Source organism: Prionailurus viverrinus, chromosome X, assembly GCF_022837055.1.
Source record: "Prionailurus viverrinus isolate Anna chromosome X, UM_Priviv_1.0, whole genome shotgun sequence".
NCBI classification, from domain to species: domain Eukaryota; kingdom Metazoa; phylum Chordata; class Mammalia; order Carnivora; family Felidae; genus Prionailurus; species Prionailurus viverrinus.
This window is the reverse complement of record NC_062579.1, coordinates 43,935,657-43,956,721: the sequence shown is the minus strand read 5'-3', so window position 1 is coordinate 43,956,721 and position 21,065 is coordinate 43,935,657. Positions and strand designations below refer to the sequence as shown.

At 37.9% G+C, this 21,065-nt stretch overlaps 1 protein-coding gene across 2 annotated transcripts in view; it reads left to right on the top strand.

The window, feature by feature from the left end:
• FAM120C (family with sequence similarity 120C) overlaps window positions 1–21,065 on the top strand; it is a 113,027-nt gene that overhangs the window by 41,494 nt on the left and 50,468 nt on the right. Inside the window, exons 5-9 of one of the 2 annotated variants that reach the window (XM_047843804.1) lie at window positions 9,075–9,177; window positions 9,744–9,820; window positions 10,252–10,532; window positions 11,464–11,737; window positions 12,386–12,557. In XM_047843804.1, coding sequence (XP_047699760.1) covers window positions 9,075–9,177; window positions 9,744–9,820; window positions 10,252–10,532; window positions 11,464–11,737; window positions 12,386–12,557 — 907 coding nt within the window. Of the gene's footprint in view, window positions 1–9,074; window positions 9,178–9,743; window positions 9,821–10,251; window positions 10,533–11,463; window positions 11,738–12,385; window positions 12,558–21,065 lie in introns of those variants that run through there. The other variant, XM_047843806.1, reaches the window with a different exon arrangement.

Below are 21,065 nucleotides of genomic sequence, written 5' to 3'. Positions count from 1 at the left end.
GGTGAATAGTCTGTTCATGAACAGTCTTTTGCCCATTTTTACTTGAGTTGTTTATTTACTCACTGTTGATTTCTGCGAGTTCTTTATATATTCTTGCTTAAAGTCCTTTGTCAGATATCTGGTTTGCAAATATTTTCTCCTAGTCTGTAGTTTATCTTTACCTCCCTTTAACAGTGTCTTTTGCAAAGCAAAAGTTTTTAATTTTTATCTTTTATGGATCATGCTTTTGGTATCATGTCTAAAAATTCATTGCCTAACTTCAGGCATGACAATATTATCCTTTTTTCTTATAAAGATTATATAGTTTAAAATTTTACATTTAGAACAAATCATTATTTACAATTCATTTTTGTATAAAAGGTGAGGTGTTTTGGTTTGTTTTTGCATATGGATATCCAGTTGTTTCAACACAGTTTGTTGAAAAGACTGGCTTTTCTCCATTGAATTGCTATTTGTGTGGGTCTATTTCTAGACTCTGTTCTGTTCACTTGACCCATGTGTCTATCTCTTTGCAAATAGCACTCTGTCTTGAATACTATAGCTTTGTGTAAGACAAAATTAGGTAGTGATCCTTCCAGTTTTATTGTTTTTCAAAATTATTTTGTCTATTCTAGTTCCTTTTGTCTGCCCAAATTAATTTTAGAATAATCTTTTCTATATCTACAAACAATAATACTGCTGGGATTTTAATGGGAATTCCTTATATTAAATATACAGTTGACCCTTTAACAACATGTGGGTTAAGGGTACCGACCCCCCCCCCCATGCAGTAAAAAATCCATGTATAACTTTTGATTCCCCATAAACTTAACTACTAATAGCCTGCTTTTGACTGGATGCATTACTGATAACATAAACAGTTGATTAACACATATTTTGTATGTTATATGTATTATATACTATATTCTTATAATAAAGTAAGATAGAAAAAAGAAAATGTTAAGAAAATTATAAGGAAGAGAAAATACATTTAAAATACTGTATTGTATTTATCAAAAATATTCACATATAAGGGCACCTGGGTGGCTCAGTCGGTTGAGCATCTGACTTTTGATTTCAGGTCAAGCCATAATCCCAGGGTCATGGGATTGACCCACATGGACTCTGCACTGAGCATGGAGGCTGCTTAAGATTCTCTCTCTTCCTCTGCCCCTCACCCCCACTTGTGCTCTCTCTCTCTAAAATAAAAAAAAAATTCACATATAAGTGGACTCACCCAGCTCAAATCTGTGTTGTTCAAAGGTCAACCATATAGATGAATTTGTGAGTTTTGAAATCCAGTAATATGATATCTCTCTCCTTTTATTTAGTTCATCTTTGATTTATCAACATTTTATACCTTTCAGTATACAAGTCCCATACATTTTTAAAAATATTTATTTATTTTATATTTGAGGCACCTATTATAAAGGATATTATTTTGTTCATTGCTAGCATATAGAAATATGATTGATTTTTGGGTGTTAACCCTGTATTCTGCAACCTTTCTAAACTCACGAGGAATTTTTTTGGTAGTTTTTTGGTATTTTCTGTGTAGGTGATCATATTGTCTCTATATAAGGACAGTTCTATTTCTTTTGTAGTCTGTGTCTTTTTTTCTTGACTTAATACACTGTCTAGGATTTCCAAACGATGTTGAATTGTAGTGATAATAGAGGATATATCTTATTCCCGATCTTTGGGAAAAACAGTAAGCATTAAGTATTACATTAGCTATAGGTTTTGTAGATGCACATTATCAGGAAGTTCTCTTCTCTTCCTAGTTTACTGGGAGTTTTTATCATTAAAGGATGGTATATTTTGTCAAATGTAATTTTTTGCATCTGCTGATAAGATCATGAGCTTTTTTAATATTGAACCATCCTTGCATTCCCAGGATGTGGTCAAGGTATATTATATATTTTTTTATATTATTGGATCTGAATTAGTAGTATTTCAATGAAAAGTTTTACATTTATTTTCATGAGGAATATTGGCCTGTAGTTTTTTGTGCTGTCTTTCTCTGGTTTTGATATCAGGGTACTACTGGACTCAAAATGAGTTAGCAAGTGTTCTTTTTTTTTTTTCTTGGAAGAGATTGTGTAGAATTGTTTTTTCTTTTTTTTAAGTTTATTCATTTATTATTTCTGAGAGAGGGAGGGAGAGAGAGAGAGAGAGAAAACGCACAAATGGGGAATGGGCAGTGAGAGAGAGACAGAGAATCTGAAGCAGTCTCTAGGCCCTGAGCTGCCAGCACAGAGCCTGATGTGGAGCTTGAACTTCACTGAGCTGAAGTAGGATGCTTAACCAACTGAGCCACCCAGGCACCCCTGGTTTTTCTTCTTTAATTATTTGGTAGAATTTTCCAGTGATGTGTACTTTGAATTCTGGTCTTCTTCCCCAACCCCCCTGCTAGTGTTTACTTTTCAGAGTCTTCAAATAGCTGCTCCTAGGTTTTATAACTACCTTCAGTGGAAATACGGTAGAGTGTGCTTACTCTGTCTTATCCAGAATGGAAATCTCCCTGTAGATTTTTTTTAGGTGGACAAAGCATGAAATCATTGCTTCATTTTGGGGAGCATAAATTTTCCTAACCAATTATATGATAGCACAATCTAGCATCCATTACTTTGCATCTAACTTTCTAGCATAATATAAAAAGGGCTGGTTTTCATTAAAAAATATACTTGGGATTTATTTTCCCTAAGGGTCTAGTTTCTTTTGATATTCAAATCATTGTTTTTTCAAGTGCCTTTCCTGCCATCATCTTTCATAATTCGTTCTTCCACCATTATTGAACACTAACTGTAGTGATACTTATTTGTCCATGACTTCTAGCATGATGTGTGCAGTCCTCCATCATTTTCTTTGACTTAAGGAAATCCTGACCTTTATGACAGATTTTTTTCATTCACTTTGTTGATTTGCATTGTACTTTCAGCTGCTGGCATCAGACAATTAGGAAGAGACTGACCCACAAAGAAAGAAATTGACATAGTGGGGTAGGGAGAGAGGCTAGTATTAAGTAGGGGATACTGTTTAGATGGAGAATAAATTAAAATTCCTTTTTTTATTGCGGTAAAATATACATAACATGAAATTTACCATCTTAATCATTTTAAGTGTACAGGCCATTTGTATTAAATACATTCATAATGTTGTATAACCATCACTATCATCCATCTCCATAACTCTTCTCATCATGTAAAACTGAAACTCTTTACCCATTTTTTAAAGAAATAATGGCCATAATTTTTTAAAGTTTATTTATTTATTTTGAGAGAGAGAATCAGCAGGGGAGGGGCAGAGAGAGTGGGGGACAGAGGATCTAAATCAGGCTCTTCACTGACAGCAGAGAGCCCGGTGTGGGGCTCCAACTCACAAACTGTGGGATCATGACCCGAATCAAGGTCAGACACTTAACCGACTGAGCCACCCAGTTGCCCCAAAACTCTATACCCATTAAATGATAACTTCTCATTTTCCCCTCCCCTCCAGCCCTTGGCAACCACAATTCTACTTTTTTTCTCTATGATTTTGACCACTTTAGGTACTTCATCTAAATGGAATTATACAGTATTTGTCTTTTTGTGACTGACTTATTTTACTTAGCATAATGTCCTCAAGGTTCATCCATGTTGTAGCATGTTCCAGAATTTTTTTCCTTTTTAAAACCAAATAATATTCCATTGTATGTTGACAGAGGAAAAATTTTATAAGTTTTCAGTTGAGTGGTGAATATTTTTAATGTGATAACTTTTACTTCCCTTTATAGCTTCATGATGTTTGGAACCTGGATAATGACTATTCAAGGATCCACTTTTTCACTAAACAATAAGAACAAAAAATTTTTAGAGGTTTTGCTATTAATTCCACCCTAAATGTTTTATAGTGTTTACTATAAACATTCCTTTTGTATGTATGTTTTGATGTGGTAGTCATCTCAGTGTAAAAAGTGTCTGCTTTTTTCACTTAACATTATGTCTTAAACCGATTTTCATTGTTGTTATATAATTTTCATAAAATTTCATATAATCATTTTTAGCAATTGTAGAATTATGAGAGCTCTTCTAAACAAACATACAGAAACTGCTAGGTAATAGCATCAAAGGGATGGGATTCCACTCTGCTACCTATGGCCTCTGGGGATTTATAAAAGAAAAGGATAGGACTTTATTAAATATGATCATGTAGTAAATACTGAATGAACTTCCACAGGCAAGGTCCCATGCTAGGCACTAAGATATAAATGTAAATAAACCATTCTCTGTTCTCACAGAACTTTAGGTTAAATGGGAGCAGAAGCAAATAAATAAGTATAACAAAGACAAACCACAATAAATGTGTCATAGAAAGAGAGTTTTTCATAGAAGTGGTGCCCTTTCAAGAAAGAATAAATGTTTGTCAGGGCACAGAGCAGTGGTACACTGAGGGAAGTATATGTAATTTGGTATTTCAGGGGATTAGGTCATAAGATCTATACTCATTGATGTTGAATAGTTTGCAAGTTAAATGCAGAAAGTGAGTTGAAAGTATAATATGATTCTGTATGTATGAAAAAAACAAAACCATATTGGTGTACATACATGTGTCTGTATAAACACAGCAAAAGTTATGATAGGATATATACCAAACTGATAACACTGGTCACTTCTGGGGAGGGAAGTGAGTATAGAGCTATAGATATTAAGGAAGACTGTGTATGGCTTGTATCTTTTTAGGAGATTGTTATGTGTGTAATTAAATATAATATTGAAATAATAGTGAATACATAACTAATGGAACCTTGATAAAGCAGAACACTATTCAACCAAATATATTTCATTCTATAAGTCAGTAATTTGCAGATATTGTTTAGATTTGGAACCCTTTTTCAAACAATTGTACTAAGTCTACAGTTTTTTGAGAAAGCCAAACGATTTTATTTCTAAGCAAGGCTGGAGGACCTGGAGATAGATAGATAGATAGATAGATAGATAGATAGATAGATAGATATTTTGAGAGAGAGAGAGAGAGAGAGAGAACGAGCAAGTGGGAGAAGAGCAGAGGGAGGGAGGGAGAGAGACACAGAGAGAGAGACAGAGAATCTTAAGCAGGCTCCACGCTCACTGCAAAGCCCAACGCTGGGCTTGATCCCGGGATCATGACCTGAGCCAAAACCAAGAGTCAGACACTCAACTGACTGAGCCACCCAGGCTCCCCTAAAGATCTTGATTTCTGTGTTTGTGTGCCTACATACATGCAAGTAAAGAGATCTGGAATGCTATATAGATCCTAGAATGTTAACAATTACAAATTCTGAGAGAGAAGATTATAAATGTTTTCAATTTTCCTTTTTTGGATTGTATGTTTTAATATATATTCTCTATGTGTTTCTATAAGAAATGTTTGTTGCAATTAGGAGATGATTTTTCTGTAGAGAATGTAAAACCCTGGAGCTATGTGGTGACTTGGGCAATCTCATGCATTGATGATGAGAGTATAACGTGAGACATCTGTTTTGGAAAGAGATTTAGTATCATGTGTCAAGAGTCTATGAAAATGACCATATCCTTCGACCTAGTAATTCCACTTCTAAGAATATGCCCTATGAGCATTGAGGAGGGCACTTGTTGAGATGAGCACTGGGTGTTGTATGTAAGCGATGAACCATGGGAGTCTACCCTGAAAATCAAGCACACACTGTACCAATGTATGTTAGCCAATTTGACAAAAAATTATATTTTAAAAAATAATAATGAATAAGATAAAAAATAAAAACAAAAGAATATGCCCTGTGAAATAACCCAAGAAACTTATGTAAAAATATGCTTATCAAAGAATTATTTATAATGATAAGTTAGAAATGGCTTTAATAGTTTATATTCCATTTGATGAAACATGAAGGTCACAAAATTAAATTCAAGAGGACTTTAAAAGTTTGTTGGAAAAGGTTTGATAAAGAAAAGTTCGGGACACCTGGGTGGCTCAGTAGGTTAAGCGTCCAACTTCACCTCAGGTCATGATCTTGCAGTCTGTGGGTTTGAGCCCCGTGTCAGGCTCTGTGCTGACACCTCAGAGCCTGGAGCCTGCTTCGGATTCCGTGTCTCCCTCTCTCTCTCTGTCCCTCCCCTGCTTGCACTCGCTCTCTCTCTCTCAATAAATAAACGTTAAAAATTAAAAAACAGGGGCGCCTGGGTGGCTCAGTCGCTTAAGCGGCCGACCTCAGCTCAGGTCATGATCTCGCGGTCCGTGAGTTTGAGCCCCACGTCGGGCTCTGTGCTGACAGCTCGGAGCCTGGAGCCTGTTTCAGATTCTGTGTCTCCCTCTCTCTGACCCTCCCCCGTTCATGCTCTGTCTCTCTCTGTCTCAAAAAATAAATAAACGTTAAAAAAAATTTTTTTTAATTAAAAAACAGAAAAGCTCCTTCTCAGTCAGCCTCAACCCTTCAGAGATAAATAGTATGTTTACTTCTATTGCCATAGATTAGTTTTGCTTCTACTTGAACTTTATATATTCTCCTTTTTGTCTCTCTTCTTTCACTCAGCATAAAGTGTTTGAGATTTATCTATACTGTTGCATGTATCAGTACTTTGTTCTCTTTGTCAGTGTATAGTTTTCCATTGTATGAATATATCCATTTATCCATTCTTCTGTTGGTATACATTTGAGTTAATTGAGTTTGGGGATCTTTTTTAAAAAATACTTTTGTTTATTATTATTAATTTTGAGAGAGAGAGAGAGAACACAAGCAAGGGAGAGGCAGAGAGAGAAAGAGGGAGAGAGAGAGAATCCCAAGCAGGCTCCACACTGCCAGCACAGAGCCCTATGCAGGACTCGAGCTCACAAACCATAAGATCATGACCTGAGCCAAAATCAAGAGTTGGAAGCTTAGCCAACTGAACCACCCAGGCACCCTGAGTTTGGGGCTTTTATAAATAAAGCTGTTGTTAGCATTCTTGTTCATATCTTTTGGTGGACATATGTACTCATTTCTCCTGGGTAAATACTTGGGAGTAGGATAGCTGTGCCATATGGTAAATATATGTTTAACTTAATAAGAAATTGCCAAACTGTTTTCCAGACTGTACCAATATACACTCCCACCAGCAATGTACTGGAATTCAAGTTATTCCATATCTTTGCCAGTGCTTGATGTTTATAATCTTTAATTTTAACCATTCTGGTGGATATATAGTGATGACACATTGTGGTTTTTGTATATGTTTAAGTGCTTTTTACATTAGTGTTCATACCTTTTGAACAATAATTCTACTTTGGGGACATTTTCTGAAGGACATAATCAGAAATCCAGAAAAAATTGATCTGTACATGTATGTTCTTTGCTGCATAACTTATAAAAGCCAAATGTGAGAGGGGCGCCTGGGTGGCTTGGTCGGTTAAGCGTCTGACTTCGGCTCAGGTCATGATCTCACGGTCCGTGAGTTCAAGCCCCGCGTCGGGCTCTGTGCTGACAGCTCAGAGCCTGGAGCCTGTTTCAGATTCTGTGTCTCCCTCTCTCTCTGACCCTCCCCCGTTCATGCTCTGTCTCTCTCTGTCTCAAAAATAAATAAACGTTAAAAAAAATTTTTTTTTTTAATTAAAAAAAAAAAAAGCCAACTGTGAGAAATAACCTAAATGTCAGGTATTAGGGAAGTAGTTACATAATTTATGACACATTTATAATGATAAAATATACAGTCATTCAAAATTATAAAAGAACAATATGAAATTGTATATTATCAACTATATAAAATTGTGTATTAAAATAGACCAATAATATGTTAACAAAAAGTTTATTTTAAAATACTGGAAGAAGCCTTATCAACAATAGCCAAACTATGGAGAGAGCCCAAATTTCCATCGACTGATAATATTACTCAGCCATCAAAAAGAATGAAGTCTTGCCATTTACAAACACATGAATGGAGCTAGAATGTGTTATGCTAAGTGAAATAAGTCAATCAAAGAAAGACAAATACTGTATGATTTCACTCATATGTCGAATTTAAGAAACAAAACAGATGAACATATGAGAAGGGGAGGAAAAAAAGAGAAGAGAGGGAAGCAAACCACAAGAGACTCTTAATGATAGAGAACAAACTATGGGTTGACAGAGGGAGGTGGGTAGGAGATGGGCTATATGGGTGATGGTTACTAAGGACAACACTTGTTGCAATGCGTACTGGGTGTTGTATGTAATTGAGAAATCACTGAATTCTATTCCTGAAACCAATATTGTACTGTGTGTTAACTAACTAAAATTTAAATTATAAAAAAAATCTTTAAGATAAAATGAAATAAAATAATCAAAATAAAATAAAATACTGGAAGAAAACAGAGCAAAATGTCTTTGGGTGGCAGTACTATGTAATTTTTTCCCCATCCTCACCTATTTTTTTCTAATGGTCATGTGATCATTTTAGAATAGCACAAAATGTATTTGTTTTTAAGCTTAATTTTTTTAAGTATTCGAGATGTTGCATTCTTTTTTAAAATTTTTTTTAATGTTCATTTTTTGAGAGAGAGAAACAGAACGCAGAGTGGGGGAGGGGCAGAGAGAGATGGAGACACAGAATCTGAAGCAGGCTTCAGGCTCTGAGCTGTCAGCACAGAGCTCCATGTGGGGCTTGAACTCACCAACCACAAGATCATGACCTGAGTTGAAGTCGGACATTCAACTGATTGAGCCACCCAGGCACCCCGCAGATTTTGCATTCTATAATGCTCTCTCCCTACCTAATCTTTTCTGCAACATGAAAAATTGCTCTCTTGGTTTTCTCTTATTTTTTAATGTTCATTTATTTATTTTTGAAAGAGAATGAGCAGGGGAGGGGCGAGAGAGAGAGAGAGAGAGAGAGAGAGAGAGAGAGAGAGAGAATCCCAAGCAGGCTCCATGCTGAGCAACCCCAACACAGGGCTCCATCCTACAACTGTGAAATCAAGATATCAAGAATCGACGCTTAACTGACTAAGCCACCCAGGCACCCCTGCTCTCTTGGGTTTCTTAAAACATTTTATTTCTGCTACTGTTTTGACTTTCTGATTATAAATTGAATGAAAAAGACACTCTCATGTTCTTTCTTTTCCTGAACATCCAATGTTCTAACATCCAGTCTAGGACAGAAGATAAAATAGAGAGATTCAAGAAAGCAGTTGAGTACTATTCAGTCACAACCAAACTCTCTTCACTGCCAGTGGGTCCCTCCTCCTTTCTAGGTAAGGCTTCTATCTGATGCTAGCTGCTGTATCCAAAGGGGAAACTGAGTCCCTCCTGGGAATTCCAGGGCCAGAGTGGAATGACTTGTTTGTATTACACTCTTATAGAAGTCATTCTTGTTTGGTGGGCACTCTCCTTTTGACTTCCATGAAATAAGAGTGGTGACATGAGGCAGGGCACTGATTCATCAAATTTGTAGATGGGGTCTAATGCTATTTCCTTAGCTTGGGCTTCTTCCGGCACTAACCTCCAGTATGGCCTGGTGTATATAAAATAGCCCTGTCTTTGGTTTCAGCCTGAGTTTGAATTCTACCTCTGCTGCTTAATAGCTGTGTGATCTTAACTAGTCACATTTGCATGTATGAAATACAGCTCATGATACCTATTTTATGGGGGGGTTTTTAGATGAAATAATTTCTTTAAGTTTCTTGGCATGGCACATAGCTGCTGTTCAATAAATTATAACTTATTAATAATAATTTTTCAAGCAATATGGGGCTAGCGGAATATAATATCGTAGAATTATTAGGATTGATTAAAGTATGGCCTTTTCTCTTGGCTTCAGGTTTTCGGAATAATCGGCTTGGAAATCCTCCCCTTCCACGAAATCAGATGGGCACTATCTCTGCTGGAAAGCCAATGGTAATATCTTTCAAGAGGCCCAAGACCATTTGTTATCATTAGACTCAGGTTGCTTCCTGATTTTTATACTCTGAGTTAAGGAGTTAAGGTAATTCAGTGTTATCAGAATATCAAGGCTGTATATACCTATGTCATGTTCTCAACAGACTATGCAAAGAAAACATCCAAATCACTAACCAATAGGATGATGTGAAGGTAGATTAGCTAATGTCAGAGAATGGTTCTAGGAGACATGGTTGGGCCATTGTCCTGCCTCTGGAGTATTCTGTCCATATATCACTGTTAGAATAATTTCTTATTATTCTCAGTAGTTTCTTTGTATCCCAATAATTCCCGCTTCTGGCATTATCCACTGTGTCACAACTTCTGAGGGAGCTATTTTGGAGCCAGTTCAAATGTTAAATAGCTTTTCTATCTGTTTTATTCTTTAGTTTTCTCACCATGTGCCCCAGAAAATGAAATATCCACCACCATTCCCAACGGGGCCCAACTCCTCTCTTCTCTTCTCTTCCCATGCTTTGGGGGAATCCCATCCTTTTTCTGAGGATCCCATGCTGCAGGACAGCCCCTTTGCCAATTGGGCTGTCTCTTATGACTCCTCTGCATCCCAGTTTCCCAATTACCTGACTTCCAAAGCTTCACCTCCTTTGGGACCAGACTCTTCTCACTCCTCTTCCTCTGATGGTGATGAACCAAATGGAGCCAGCTCTGAGTAAGTGTCTGAATAGGTACCCAAGGGAACAGACTTCTGAAGCATCTGTATTTCTCTTTTTGCTGGTAACCTGGGTTGGAGTGTGGAGGAGTATATGTTCCTTGATTTTCTCTGTGGCTCTTTGCTCTTTTTTTTTAATGTTTATTTATTTTTTGAGAGAGACAGAGACAGAGAGACAGAGCGTGAGCAGCAGAGGGCAGAGAGAAAGGGAGACACAGAATCCAAAGCAGGCTCCAGGCTCTGAGCTTTCATCACAGAGCCCAATGCGGGGCTCGAACTCTCAAACCATGAGATCATGACCTGAGCTGAAGTTAGACACTTAACCGACTGAGCCACCCAGGCGCCCCTGTGGCTGTTTCCTCTTAAGTGAAGTAGAAAAACTCTATGCTTGGCTACTTCATACTCATTTTGACTCTGTACAGGTGGTAATTTTCAGATACCCAAGCGACTGAAGTAAAAGGAAGCATAGCAGCTGGTTAGGGAAGCCCTAGGTATGAGTGTGCTACATTTCATGGCTGTCATTTCTCAATTTTTGAGGGCTGTGGATCAAATGTAAAAAATAAGTGAAAAGAATTTATAGAGTTGAAGTATTAGAATAGTTGAGTAGGCAGTTATATTAAGACAGGGTTCTGAGGATTAAAACTGTGGTGTTTTGTACTAGCTTATTTGTTCTTAGATTATTTCTCCAAGCAGATTATTCTGGGGAAAATAGAGCTGCTCTGAGATTTCAGTTGTAATTAGTTTCTTAGAACATAAGCTGACTCAAGGCATGGCATCTTATAAGGTGTAGCTGAAAGGTATCAGGTCCAATACTAACCCAGTGTCTTGACTTCCAGAGGGTTTGTAAGATTCCTTGGGATCAGACAGACATCTTGAATTGGAATATCTTTATCAACCTCCTTTCTTCTACACGGTCTTCCTAAATTTTTAGTCGTATCACGGAAACACTTCAGCAGCAGCCTGGATGGGATGATCCAAATGGTGACAGAGGGTCCTGGGTACAGCCCATCGATGCTGGAGTTTCAGATGCCAGCCTGGGTGATGGAGAGCCCCACATCCCATCCCTGCTGTCTATGTCTACAAGGAACCACATGGACATCACCATTCCACCCTTACCTCCAGTAGCTCCAGAAGTCTTGCGGGTTGCTGAACACAGACATCGAAGGGGTCTTATGTATCCATATATCTACCATGTTCTCACTAAGGTAATAAAGCACATCAGCACCTACCTCCCTGCTTTTACCACTGTACTTCACACTTCCTAGAGCCATAAGTTACCAGAGAACATTCTAATTGGTATCTGAAGGGAGATAAAAGGAGACCAAATATGCTGTGGCTCCTCTTTACATTACGGGCCCCAGATGAGGTGAGACCAGCAGTAGATGGGACTTTCCAATAAATGAGGCCCCAAGAAGATAACTATAATTGTAAAATAATATAATCTGCTCTAGCCAAACACCGCAGAAAGAAGATAATGCACCATGTTGGTCTAGGGCTGGGCACAATCTAAGAAGAGTCTTTATGCCCTTGTTCTTTACCTCTTCCTCTATTTCTTCAGAGCTTTGTTCCCTTACTCCAGTCTTACTATACAAGTCCATCCCCCAACAAAATGTCCAAGATGGACTTAACCCATTTATTCAACTATAGTCAGTCATAGCACAGACTCTAAAAACCGTAGCTTTTATGCTGGCTATGGTTATCTAGGCCTTTTAGTCTGAAACTCTGTTAAATACAAGTAGCAAATTTAGTAGCTAGGCTATAGAGGCTGTAGTTCATAACTGATTCTTCTCAGCTCAATTCCAAACCTTGAGGTAACTCATTATGTTCTTTCCCCTGGACCATTTTCTTATTAGGGTGAGATTAAGATCCCCGTATGTATTGAAGATGAGTGTAACATGGAGCTGCCTCCAGCTGCTCTCCTGTTCCGGTCAGCTCGTCAGTACGTATACGGGGTCCTTTTCAGTCTGGCAGAAACACAACGGAAAATGGAACGCCTAGCTATACGGCGGCGGCTACCTGTGGAAGGTAAGTATTGTTTTAACTTCAACAGTTCTCTCAAAGTTTGGTGTGGAACAAAAACATCTGTGCAAGCACATCATACCTGTGACAATGGAGCAGTCTTTGAGAAAATGCATAATTTGCCAGAATACATATTAGTATGGCAAATGCATTAACTTAAGCCTCAGTTCTTTAATCATTAAGCATTCAGAGTAGCTACTACTTATTAAAACCATGCTGGACTTTGGGAATGTAGAGGTGTATCTGACATGGTTTCTCCTCCTCAGTAAGGTTTTGTTTTGGATTTGATCCTGTAGAGTTGGAGCCATTGAGGTGTTTTAAGCTGCAGAGTGACATGGTCAAATTAGTGTGTTCAAAAGAACCCTCTAGATTTCTGCTTCTGGGAAGATAGAGTACATATACTGTCCTTATTCCTTCTGCTAAATACACCTAAAAGCCCAGGATATTATATATATAACAAGTACAAGACATTCTAGAAGGTACAGAGAAGAAGTCAGACTGGCTAAGGACTTCGGGATCCAAGGAATAATGCAGTGGTGAGTTCCCTGGGTTTTCTTATTGCTGCATATATCTTAGACGAGGTGTGGGACCAGCTGGCAGCCCAGAAACACCAACAGGTACAGACCAGTAAAAGCCGCAAGAAATGCCTTCTCTCTCTAGTCAAAGGACCCAAAAGAAACAACCTAGCAAACAGAAAATTTTTAGGTAATAACTAATCTGCTCTAGCCAAACACCACAGAAAAACTGCAGCCAACCATCACTCCTAGTAGCAAAGACTGGATGAAGAGCCTAGACGTCTACTCTTGTCAGACTGCAACAAGCAAGAGGAGGAGCTGAATGTGGAGCCAGGACTTTCACTCCCACTTGGCAGTGATGAGAAAGCATCCCCCTTCACTCAACAGAGTGATGTCAGAAAAGACCTGCTAAAACACAAAATTAAAATAAGACCCAGAGTCTTTTAATATAATACCCCAAATGTCCAGGTTTCAATGGAAAATCCCTCTTCATACTAAGAAACAGAAAGATTTCAAACTGCGATCTCAAAATAACCAAAGAAAGAAAATCAATAGATGCCTACATTGAGATAACACAGATGTTTCAGTTACCTAGCAGGGATTTCAAAGCAGCCATTGTAAAAATGCTTTGACAAACAATTCTGAATATGTTTGATACAAATTAAAATCAGAAAGTCTTAGCAAAGAAATAGGAGATATAAAGAAGAAATGGAAATTAAGAACTAAAAAATACAATAACAAAATACTTAATAGTTGAGTTAAACAGCAAATTGGAGACAATAGAAGAAATAGTGAATTTGGAGATAGAACAATAGAAATTACCCAATCTGAATAATAGAAAATACACTGAAAAAAAATGAACAGCGACCAGTAAAACTAGAACAAAAGGTCTAATATTTGTATCATCAGAGTTCCCAAAAGACAGAAGAAAGAGGGTGGGGCTGCAGGAGGATTCAAATAAATAATGGCTGAAATATTATCAAATTTGGGAAAAACAGAATCAGCCCACAGAGTCAGGAAGCTGAGTGAATTATCCACAGTATAAACCCAAAGAAATCCTTGCTAAGATCTATCATGGTGAAACCTTTGAAAGCTAAAGACAAAAATTATTGAAAGCAGACTGCTTTACCTATAGGGGCAAAATAATATGACAGCTGATCTCTCATCAGAACCCAGATTCTAGGAGGAAGTAGCACAACACTTTCTAGGGCTGAAAGAAAAGAAATGTCAGTTCAGAATTCTATATCAAACAAAAACATCCTCCAGGAATGTAGGGGACATCAACACATTCTCAGATGAAGGAAAACTAGGATAATTTTTCACAAGTAGCGCTACTGTAAAAGGATGGCTAACGGTATCCATCTGCACAAAAAGGCAATGATAAAAGGAGAAATATTGGGAGGAGCTTGGGAACATGGCAGAATAGGAGGACCCAGAGCTCACTCCATCCCACGTTTCAACTAGATACCATCCGCATCCAAGTTAATAAATTGGAGAGTGATCTAAAGACCAGCAAAACAAACTCCACAACTAAATATAGAGAAGAAGCTGCATTTGAAAGATTAGGAAGGTCAGAAAGGTGGAGTGAGGCTGCCCACCGAAGGGAGGGAGCTGCATGCACAGAGAGGACAGAGGACCTTCACACCAGGGAATTTCCACAGGAAAAAACTAATCCCCATTGCTTTTGGCTTTAAGAAACAGAGGAGCAAAATTCCGTGAGTTTGTAAAATCTGTGGGACTTGGAAGCTGGAGCTTCAAAAATCTGTTTACTGGGGCACCTGGGTGGCTCAGTCCATTGAGCCTCCAATTCTTGATTTCAGCTCAGGTCATGATCTTGCAGTTCCTGAGTTTGAGCCCTGCATTGGGCTCTTCACTGACAGTGCGGAGCCTGCTTGGGATTCTCTCTCTCCCCCTCTCTCTGCCCCTCCCCTGCTCTCGCTCTCTCTCTCTCTCTCAAAATAAATAAATAAACTTTAAAAAAGTACTAAAAGTCTCCTGAGTCAACACTGAGCCAACTGAGAGGGTGAGTGACAGTCGGGTTGCTGCCCTTAAGGAAACAGCAGGCTGGGTGGAGAGGCAACATAAAAACAGCAGTTTACACAGCTCTAGAGGCAAATAGGAGACATTTATTTCTGAGCATGTTGGGAGACTTCAGAAATGAGGGAGCTGGCAGGTGCCACTTTCCTCCCCTACCTCCCAGCATAAGCACAGAGACACCTGCTGGAGGCAGGACTGCACAGACATTTGGTACCTAACCCACTAGCAGTGCAAGGACTTGCCCACTCCAGGCCTGCTGGCCTCAGCCCTGGGCTCAGGGCAGATTTTGTTAAAGCTGAGTAGGTGCCCCACCCAGCCACCAGGTGCACAGCTGTCACCGAGCACCAGGCATGTCTGCCATGCAGTGCTTAGCTGCATGGCCCCAGGCACACTTGTGTGTTCCTAAGCCACGTGCCCCCAGTCACCTTTGTGTGTCTGCCCAGCCAAGCGCCCATAGGCACCATATTGCACCATGTCCACCATGCACCCCTGGCTGCTATTGTATGTGTGGTTGCCCAGGGCACAACCCCTAGCCACTGCAGCACTTAAAGAGATCTGACCCAGCACACATTTTGCTAATACTGTCGCCCTGCTCCCATTCTCTGGTGGGCATGCCCCCCCCACTCCAGGCTGGCCTGCTTGGGTCCCACTAACACCACAGGGAGCAAGTACAGCCCACAACAGGCAGAGAGTCAGTGCAGACGACTACATGGAAAGGAAAAGTGACTCAGACACAACAGCAGGGCATAAGCAACATACCTAGGATACTGTCCTAAAGTGCCAGATTCTGGTGAACAGGGGACCTCCACCACAGGGCACTCCAGGACTGAATCTTCATAAATTCACTATTTTCAAGAACAGAAGACGCAACTGACTTTCTTAACACAGAGAAATTGATACAGAGAGGCAGACAAAATGAAGAAACAAATTTATCCCAAATGAAAGAAATGATAAATCCACAGCCATAGATCTAAGCAAAACAGATATAAGTAACATGCCAGATAAAGAAATTAAAGCAATGATCATAAGGATACTCACTGGACTTGAGAAAAGAGTGGAAGACATGAGTGTGACACTTCACACAGAGATAAGGAATGACATAACAACGATAAAGGGCACAATAAATGAGATGAGAAACACACTTGATGGAATGAACAGCAGGATGGGAGAAGCAGAGGAACAAATTAGTAACCTAGAAGACAGAGTAATGGAAAGTAATCAAGCTGAACAAAGGAGAGAGAAAAGAATTATGCAAAATGAGAATAGACTTGGGGAACTCATTGACTCCATTAAATGTACTAACATTTGTATTATAGGAGTCTTAGAAGAAGAAGAAAGAGAAAGGTGGTCAGAAAATTTATTTGAATAATAGCTGAAAACTTCCCTAATCTGCGGAAAGAGATATTCAGATTGAGGAGGCATAGAGAACCTCCAACAAAATCAAGAAAACCACACCAATACCAAGACATATTGTAATTAAATTTATAAAATATAGTGATAAAAAATCTAAAAGGAGCAAGACCAAAGAAGTCATTAACTTACAAGGGAAAACCCATAATTTTTCAATAAAAATTTAGAAAGCCAAAAGGGAGTGGCATGATATATTCAAAGTGCTGACTGGGAAAAATCAGTAGCCAAGAATACTCTATCTGGCAAGGTTTTCATTCAGAATACAAGGAGAAATAGAGTTTTACAGACACACAAAACTAAAGGAGTTTGTGACCACTAAACCAACTCTACAAGAAATATGAAAAGGCATATTACGAGTAAAAAGAAGATACCAAAAGTGACAGTATAGAGGTAGGAAACACAAAAGCAGTAAAAATGAATTTTTCTGTAAAAAATAAGGAACTCACAAAAAAATGATATGCAATATAATAACATATACATAAAATGTGAGGAGGGAGAAAATGGTTCAAACATAAATGACCATCAACTTAATATAGACTGCTATATGCAGAAGAGGTTATATACAAACCTAATGGTAACCATATATGAAAAACCACTAATAAATATACAAATAATAAAGAGAAAGAAATCCAAATACAGCACTAAATCAGCAAAACGTGAAAGAGACAAAGACAGGAAAGGATCAGAGAACATCTTCAGAAACAACCAGAAAACGTAATAAAATGGCAATAAATACATATCTATCAATAATCACTTTGAATGTAAATGGATTAAGTGCTCCAATCAAAAGACATAGGGTGGTAGGGAGGTGGGTGGGAGAGTGGGCTAAATGGGTGATGGGTGTTAAGGAGAGCAGTTGTTGTGATGAGCACTAGATGTTATATATAAGTCATGAATCACTAAATTCTACACCTGAAACCAATTTTACCATATATTTTAACTAGTATTTAAATAAAAACTTGAAAAGAAAAAGACATAGGTTAGCAGAGTGGATAAAAAAACAAAACCCATCTATATGCTTCCTACAAGAGACCCATTTAAAAATTTTTTTACATTTATTCATTTTTGAGAGACAGAGACAGAGCACAAGTGGGGGAGGGTTAGAGAGAGGGAGACACAGAATCTGAAGCAGGCTCCAGGCTCTGAGCTATCAGCACAGAGCCCGACGTGGGGCTCGAACCCACAGACTGGGGGATCATGACCTGAGCCGAAGTTGGATGCTTAACCGACTGAGCCACCCAGGCAACCCTCAAAGAAACCCATTTTAGACCTAAAGACACCCACACATAGAAAGTGAGAGAGGGTGGAGAAACATCTATCATGCAAATAGATGTCAAAACAAAGCCAGGGTAACAATACTTCTACCGGACAAAACAGACTTTAAAAGAAAGACTGTAACAAGGGAAAAAGGAAGACACTATATAATACTAAAGAGGACAATCCAACAAAAAGATATAACAATTGTAAATATTTGTGCAACCAAAGACAGGAGCACCTAAATACATAAAGGAACTAATTTGGAATAATACAATGATAGTATGGGACTTTAACATCCCAATTATGCCAGTGGAGAAATGATCTAAACAGAACATCACCAAGGAAACAATGATTTTGAATTACACTAGAACAGATGAAATTAAAAGATCCATTCAAAACATTCCATACTAAAATAGCAGAATACACTTTCTTTTCAAGTATGCAAGGAACATTCTCCATAATAGATCACATATTAGGCCACAATACAAATCTCAAAAAATTCAAGATCAAAGTCATACCTTGCATACTTTCTGACCACAATGCTATGAAAGTAGAAGTCAACCACAAGAAAACATCTGGAAAGACCACAAATACATGGAGGTTAAATAACATGCTACTAAACAATGAATAGGTCAGCCAGGAGATAAAAGAAGAATTTAAAAAGTACATGGAAACAAGTGAGAATGAAAGCACGATAATCCAAAAGTTCGGGATGCAGCAAAAGTGGTACTTAAGAGGGAAGTTTATAGCAATACAGGCCTACATCAAGAAACAAGAAAAATCTCAGATAAACAACCTAACCTTACACCTAAAGGATCTAGAAAAAGAAGAACAAACAAAACCTAAAACTAGCAGAAAGAAAGAAATAATAAAGATTAGAGCAGTAGTAAATGATATAGAAACCAGAAAAATAATACTAGAGCAGGTCAGTGAAGCCAGGAGCTGGTTCTTTGAAAAGATCAGTAAAATTGATAAACCTCTAGCCAGACTTACCCAGAAAAAAGAGAAAGGTCTTTTTTTTTTTTTTTTAATTTTTTTTTTCAACTTTTTTTTTATTTTATTTTTGGGACAGAGAGAGACAGAGCATGAGCAGGGGAGGGACAGAGAGAGAGGGAGACACAGAATCGGAAACAGGCTCCAGGCTCTGAGCCATCAGCCCAGAGCCTGATGCGGGGCTCGAACTCCCAGACCGTGAGATCGTGACCTGGCCGAAGTCGGACGCTTAACCGACTGCGCCACCCAGGCGCCCCAGAAAGAGAAAGGTCTTAAATAAATAAAATTACAAATGAGAGAGGAGAAATAACAACCAAAAACACAGAAATATGAACAATTATGAGAGAATATTATGAAAAACTATATGCCAACAAATTGGACAACTAGAAGAAATGGATAAATTCTCAGAAACATATAAACTACCAAAACAAAAACAGGAAGAAATAGAAAATTTGAATAGATCGATAACCATCAAGAAAATTGAGTCAGTAATCAAAAATTCCCCCAACAAACAAAAGTCCAGGACCATATGGGTTCACAGGCAAATTCTACCAAACATTTAAAGAATAGTTAGGAGCACCTGGGTGGCTCAGTCCATTAAGTGTCTGACTCTTGATTTCAGCTCAGGTCATGATCTCACAGTTGTGAGATCAAGCCCCACATTGGGCTCTGTGCTGGGATTCTCCCTCTTCCTCTCCCTTTGCCCCTGCCCCACTCATGTGCTCACTCTCGAAAGAAAGAAAGAAAGAAAGAAAGAAAGAAAGAAAGAAAGAAAGAAAGAAAAGAAAGAAAGAAAAAGATAGAATAGTTAATGCCTATACTTCTTGAACTATTCCAGAAAATAGAAAAGGAAACCTTCAAATACATTCTATGAGCCCAGTATTACCCTGATACCAAAACCAGTTAAAGACACCACTAGATAAGAGAACTACAGGCCAATATCTCTTATGAATATAGACATAAAAATCCTCAACAAATACTAGCATACCAAATCTAACAACACACTCAAAGAAATCATTCACCATGATCAATGGGATTTATATCTGTGTTGCAAGGAGTGGTTTAATATTCACAAATCAATCAATGTGATACATCATTAAAAGGATAACCATATGATCATTTCAATAGATGCAGAGAAAGCATTTGACAGGGTACAGGATCCATTTATGATAAAAACCCTCAACAAAATAGAGTTAGAGAAAACATACCTGAACATGATAAAGGCCATCTATGAAAAACCTACAGTTAACATCATCCTTAATGGGGAAGAACTAAGAGCTTTTCCTCTAAGGTCAGCAACAAGACAAAGGATGTCCACTCTTACCACTTTTATTCAACATAGTACTGGATGGTCTAGCCACAGCAATCAGACAACAAAAAGAAATAAAAAGAATCCACATCAGTAAGGAAGATGTAAAACTCTCACTGTTTGCAGAGGACATGATACTATATATAGAAAACCCTAAAGGCTCCACCAAAAACTGCTAGAACTAATAAAGAAATTCAGTAAAATCACAGGAATCAAAATCAATGTACAGAAATCTGTTGCATTTCTATACACCAATAATGAAGCAGCAAAAAGAGAAATTAAGAAAACAATCTTATTTACAATTGTACCCAAAATAATAAGATTTGGTTAGGAATAAGCCTAACCAAAGAGGTGAAAGAACTGTCCTCTGAAAACTATAAAATACTGATGAAAGAAATTGAAAATGTCATACAGAAATGGAAAGACATTCCATGCTCCTGGATTAGAGGAACAAATATTATTAAAATGTCTTTACTACCTAAAGCAATCTACACATTTAATGCAATCCCTATCAAAATACCAACAGCATTTTTCACATAGCTAGAATAAACAATCCTAAAATCTGTATGGAACCACCAAAGACCCTGAATAGCCAAAGCAACCTTCAATAAGAAAAGCAAAGCTGGAGGCATCACAATTCCAAACTTCAAGTTATATTACAAAGCTGTAGTAAATCAAAAAGCATAGTACTGACACAAAAATAGACACATAGATCAATGGAATAGAATAAAAAATTCAGAAATAAACCCACAATTATATGGTCAATTAATCTTCACCAAAGCAGAAACAATATACAGTGGAAAGTCTCTTCAACAAATGCTATTGGGAAAATTGGGCAGCACCATTCAAAAGAATGAAACTGGACCACTTACTTATACACAAAAATAAGTTCGAAATAGATTAAAGACCTAAATGTGAGACCCAAAATCATAAAAATCTTAGAAGAGTACACATGCAGTAACTTCTTTCACACTAGTCATAGCAACTTTTTTC